We start from the raw sequence: 6,000 nt of genomic DNA, 5'->3' as shown, positions 1-6,000 counted from the left end.
TTATATGACCACCTGCAGAGCTTTAACTGGCTAAATATGCTTGATGAATCTGTAATCCCTGAACACTTCACCAGCACATCAGCACCGTATTCAAATCTGAGTGTCCTCGTGCAGTTTGATCTAGCAGTCATAACCACAGAGGAGGAGAGGATGAGTTTTACTCCGTAATTACTTCTTCACTAGCTGTAAACTGAGTGTACTTCATATCTTCTCGCCTATCCATACAGATGTTACGGCGAACGCAATCAGGACGGCACAAAAAAGAACTTTCGGAAACAGGGTCAGTGTGGGCTGTGCTGCCGCGGGCACTACCACGCACCACACCGCGCCGCCACGAGGCGGCAACGCTGCAACACCATTCCCGCCCCGTCCCGCCACGGGCGGAGCCAATGGACGGGCGCGTGCGTAAGGGTCGCTCTTCCGCCACACGCCGGCGTCCTTCCCGCCCTCTCAGTCACGTGATAGAGCAGCGTCACGCTTCGCATCAGCTGGCAATGCCGGAAGTACTGGGCGCTGGAGCCGGTGAGCGGCCGTGCGCGGTCGGGGGCGATCTGTCGTGAGGAAGCGGCGGCTGAGGGGCGTTGAGGGCCTCTGATTCCTTCGGGCTCCCGGCTGCGTGCTACCCGCTCGCTGCAACCCGGGCCGGTCTCGGTTCCAGAGCGGGAACTGGGGTTCGTCCCCTGCGGACCGCAGTGAGGGGGCGGCGGCTCTCGGGGCAGCTCAGCCGCGGGCGGCCTTTGCGGGAAATTGGGGATCGCGATACCTAAGGAGAGCTTATAAACGCTAGGGAGACCGACTGCTGACGCGGTCTGATAGTGAGCGGTTTTAAACTTAGAAGAGTAGGGAGGTTTAGGTTAGGTGTTAAAGAGAAATTATTTTTCAGAAGGAGGACGGGCACGGGCACTGCTGCCCAGAGCTGTGGGTGCCCATCCCTGGAGGCCCCATAGGCCATGGGGGCCCGGGACAGCCCGCCCATGGCAGCGGTGGGGCTGCGGGGTCCAAAAATAGGCTTGATAACAAGCGTCACGTGTGCTCAATGTGTAGTTCATATTTTCTGAAAAAACACCTTAGATCCTGATAGGAAATTCTGATTTCCTTTGCTACATGCAGAGGAGGTCTTCAGAATATATTCTGGAATTTTATGGAAAGCATAGGTCTTAAGATGCTTTTGTGAATCTAGTTCAAAACCTGTAACTAAATGACGGTTCTAAAGGATATGCAACTGCTAATCATACTCTTACAACAGATCACATCCTCCCTCAAGGAGAGGACAAGTGTTACTGAAACACCTGCTCTGTGGTTTTCTGCATCTGTTTTCCAGTTAGAGTAGTTCTGAATGCCTGCATTTTTAACAGCAGGTGCAAGTGTTTGCACTAATGATACTGTATCTTCTGGTTATTGTTGCTCATTGCACTTGTTAAATTTCCTGACAGTTACAGAACTCAGGAGTGTCTCTAAAACATATTGGTAAATCTTGCTTCAAACACACTTTGCACCTGGGCTCTTCTGAAATTCTGTTTCTGATGTCTCTGTTCCTCACATTTTCCCTGTGATTTTTAATTCTGTCAGAAGCCATGAGTTTCTATCTGCAAGTTCTACCATATGTACCTCCAACACATTATATGTAATTTGTTACACAAAATTTAGCTTACTGATCTTGCATAAGAAAGCATGTATTTATGTGCGAGTACATAAAATAGTGTTTTCAAAAGTGTCAATAGATCAGAAGTGATTGTCTGTTCTGTTTACGCATGCTTAGCATAGTGAGGTCCTCTCTTTCATATCAATGGCCCTCTATGTGCAAGAGTAATGGAAATAAGTAGGATGTTGAAGTTCCATCCCAGTGGATGCTTTCTGGCTGGTATTTTCAGCGTGTGGTACGTAGCTACTAGGCATTGTCATCTGGGTTCTTGGTCATTTAAAATATCTGATAATACACTTTGTATGGTATATCATGTACATGTAAATAAAAAAAAAAAAGGGAAGAGGGATAAAACGAAAACTTATTCTAAAGACTGAAAAAGAAAAACTTTGTAAGGAAATATATGAAGTTTGTTGCCTGCCACATCAATTTTACACTGATGACATCTTTAAATTAAAGAAAATTCAGACTGAGTATAGTTCTAGTTATAATAGAGCTTCTCTGGCAAAGTAGGCATTGACTTCATGTTGCTTTTTCTTATTAATTTTAAGAAGTACTAAGTCTTTCCTGAATTTGCTTTTGAAAACAAACCAATAGGAAGAGAAGAGGGTGCTTGTGGATCGGTTTTTTTGATTAGGCAGGTAATTAAACTCTCATTAAAATTTTATTATGGACGTTTTGGCATGACATGCAACACAACCTGACTCAGTTCCTGCCAGTGGCTATAGGACATGCGTGTTTGCTTGTCTTATGATGAGCTATCTGTGGTATTTTTTTCTTGAAAAATAAAGTACGTGAGGTTTAAGAGCTGAGTAATAGCAAAATTTAAATTAGCTGGTTATTAATAGGTAACTGTATGTGAATTTTACATCTTAAATGCAGAAAAAACAATCTTGTGAAAATGGTCAGAAAATGCCATGTGTCTACTTCTACTTTGTATAGCCATTGGATATGCATGTTATCAAGACAATGATTTTCTTTATGTTAATAAAAGTGATATGAGAAGGTTGTTTGGGTTTTTTTAATGTAAGCTCTGAGAAATTTTTGATACCATGAACTCCAGTTATTAAATATTTAAAAAAATAAAAATGAAAAAATAAAGTGAAATGAAGTGACAAGAAATATGTATGCCAGTGAAAGCAAGACATCGTGACAGAACCATCTATTCATGTGTTTATCATGATGGAAAGCATCAAAGCTATAACAGAAGAATAAATTCCACTATTTTCCCCAAAGTAAGGGAAGTCTTTACAGTAGGACAAGGAGACTGTCTCTATACTCTTAGAAACAATAGCATGGATTACTTCAAACACTTTGCTTGAGGAAATATTGTGGGAGGAAAAACATAACTGTGTCTTTCTGATTAATTTGAGAATCTATTTCAAAGAAGAAGCTGGTGATTTGGTGGTCATTAAGAAATTTAAAATATATTTTTTCCTGTTACAAAAAGCATGAAGAAAATCTGTGAAAACTGTTTTCAGAGGAATATGATTTTCTATACATCGCAAAGTATACTGAAAAGAAACTTGAAGTAGATAAATGGTCACTGCAGTATATGCTTGTACAGCTTATCTGCTTTTACAGAATTCTGTTTGTTTGTGTACTTGATAGTGAACTACAGTCATGGCAGCAGTCAGTAATGAGGTCCACCGTCCTGTAGAGCCTGGAAGTTCAAAGCTGCAGTTTGCTCCCTTCAGTAGTGCCTTGAATGTAGGATTCTGGCATGAACTAACCCAGAAGAAGCTCAATGAGTACCGATTAGATGAGACTCCAAAAGTTATCAAAGGATACTACTACAATGGTAGGTAGAAACTGAACATTTTTTTAGTAGTTTGGGTCTCTCCTGTTGTTCCTCCAAGTATTCATTTAACGCGTTTTTAGGTATTTTACTGAAATGTTGCTCGGATTAGGAACACTGCTGAATGAGATGGGAATTCTGGTGTGTCTGTGGTTATCTTACAATGCTAGATCAGTTTCCCTGTTTTAAAAAATACGTGTATTGTAGTTTAAACAGTGCCTGTTGCTTCTTTTGGCCAGGTGATCCATCAGGTTTCCCAGCTCGTTTGACGTTGGAATTTAGTGCCTTTGATATGTAAGTATGAATTGTGGTTTACCTTCATTCATATGTGTGGAAGCCTTCCTTGTGTAACAGTTACACTATGGCATATGGAAACATTCTACAAAAAATCAATTCACATTCTCATGAACTTTGTAACTGCAGAGAGTGTGCCTGACTCAGAGTACTAACTCCCTGTTTTTGAAACAGTGTATGCATCTGAAGAGTCAAGTTTAAAATTTTAAAGTTAAACAAGTCTCAGTTACTGTTTATGTGTGTTTATGTAACACCCTTTTTTTCCCTCACATTTCGTGTAGATAATGATTTCAGACATCTGATTTCTGATTAAAGCATTTTAAAAATCTTTATAAACTAAAGATTCTTCCTTATAATTAAGATCTCAAAATAGCTTTTACAGTCTCTGGTTCTTCCATTACAGTGTCTTTGAAAGTAGTATTTAACCTTTGACTAGAATTTCCTATTTTTGCTTTAATTGCCATGGTGAAGCTAGTTCAAAGTTATTCAGTGTATGCAGCAAAAGTGAGATAAGAGAGGAGATCCATTAAGTATTCTTTTTTGAGCAAATGCCTATATTAGTATAACTAACATAGGAAATGGAGAGATGTCTTTATAGTCAATTCCTTTCTTTTTTTTTTTTTTTTAATTGGTGGATCACAAAGTTGTAGATCGTAGAAGTGAATTCCTCTGCCTTCTCAGGATATTAGGAGTTCAAGTGTTTTTTGAGTTAATTTTATACGATGAATACTTTTTATGTAAGAACTTTGTGATGTCATACTGCAGGTGTGTTCAGAAGAGTGCAATTGGAAGAAAGTTGTGATACGGATACATCCAAATAATCTGTAAGAATGATGTTAGTGGAGTTGATAAGATCTGTAAAATTAACTAAAAAAAATGGGGTCTCCAGCTAATGATGTTAGAAGCTATGAAAGATACTCAGGCTTATGTCCAATTTAGACTTCCTTTGGGGTGTCCTTTTAAACATAATGTTTTAACTGAGTATTTTTTAGTGTGGATGAAGAAATATTTCGCATTGACATGTGAAGTTCAACCTTAACTTTTTCTTAGTGTAAATCACATTTATCATTAATTGCTTATATTTGAGTTCATTTTTTAAATCTTCTATCTAATTCAATACTACCTTGCTAGAAAAATCCAGATTCCTCATATATTTTAAAATCATAAGATGGATGTTTTCTTGAACAGGTTTTTAGAACAATCTGTATTAAATAAAGCATTATGATCATAAAAATGTTTCCAGTAGAGCTCTCGTTAGCTTAGCTGTTAGTGTTAGTTAGTGTTTTCTTTTTTTTATTCAGGAATGCTTCAATACCAGCACGTTGCTGTCCTGCTTTTGGGACATTGTATAATACCAACACTTTAGAGACTTTCAAGTCCTGTGATAAGAAATCACTTCTGGAAAAAGAAGCAACTGAGGTAAGGTTAAAATCAAATTATCTGGTAAAGAGATATGGTGTGAAAATAGCCAGTGAATTGCTTTATAGTCTCTGACCCACGTATTAGAGAGACTGTACAAACTCACCCATATAGTTTGGATTTAACTTATTATGGCAAGAGAAGTTTGATATTTGCTTTTTTGCTGTTCTTTGCAAGAGAATAGCAAGTTGATAATTCTACTTGGAGTTCTTTTTCCAGGGTTCTACAAAGCCATGTTTTAAATTTAATGGTTACTAGAGCTGCCAGTGACTTGCATCCTATAGATCATGTTTTTAATTTGTTACAACATCCATGTTACAACATGCGACGAAGTGATGAGAAACAGCCAGAAGTTTGAAATAAAGCAAGAGAAAGGTGGCTGCCAAAGAAAGGGACTTCTGCTTGTACTCCATCCAACTAATTTAAATGTCATGGCTTAGGGAGAAGAGAAAATCTAACAAAGGCAACCTTATTTTTGAAATGCTATCCTTTGACCAGTCTCTGATTCCTCAGATTAGATTTATTGGCTGCCTGCTGTCTGGAGGTAACAAAGTTTTCACATGTATCTTCACTGGAGGCCTGTGGCAAAGTACTTCCAGTTACTGACAGACACAATGTAATTACTTACTTCAGAGAGCTGAGGAAGGTCAGAAAGCTTTATTCACTCTCACAGGTTATTTATTTATTATTCTTTTTAAGACAAAGAATGAATACTCCTTCCTCGTGTATGCATTATAGCTTTTTGTCTCACAAATGTGCAGTGCACTGCCTTCTTGATTGTCTCAATGTTTTTAGTCAAATTTCATAGTAGTTTATTCACACATCTAGTATATGTAGACCCCATGAA

The 6,000-nt window shown here is 38.8% G+C and overlaps 1 protein-coding gene across 2 annotated transcripts in view; it reads left to right on the top strand.

The window, feature by feature from the left end:
• Window positions 1–483: 483 nt before the first annotated feature.
• ATG7 (autophagy related 7) overlaps window positions 484–6,000 on the top strand; it is an 82,790-nt gene continuing 77,273 nt past the window's right edge. Inside the window, exons 1-4 of one of the 2 annotated variants that reach the window (XM_065749646.1) lie at window positions 484–522; window positions 3,254–3,443; window positions 3,680–3,734; window positions 5,036–5,153. In XM_065749646.1, the coding sequence (XP_065605718.1) occupies window positions 3,266–3,443; window positions 3,680–3,734; window positions 5,036–5,153 (351 nt within the window). In that variant the 5' untranslated portion in view covers window positions 484–522; window positions 3,254–3,265. Of the gene's footprint in view, window positions 523–3,190; window positions 3,444–3,679; window positions 3,735–5,035; window positions 5,154–6,000 lie in introns of those variants that run through there. The other variant, XM_065749645.1, reaches the window with a different exon arrangement.

Source organism: Cyrtonyx montezumae, unplaced genomic scaffold (genome assembly GCF_038088225.1).
Source record: "Cyrtonyx montezumae isolate F1298 unplaced genomic scaffold, pur_monq_1.0 scaffold_6, whole genome shotgun sequence".
NCBI classification, from domain to species: domain Eukaryota; kingdom Metazoa; phylum Chordata; class Aves; order Galliformes; family Odontophoridae; genus Cyrtonyx; species Cyrtonyx montezumae.
The sequence above is the reverse complement of the archived record's forward strand: the minus strand, read 5'-3'. Positions and strand labels throughout refer to the sequence as shown.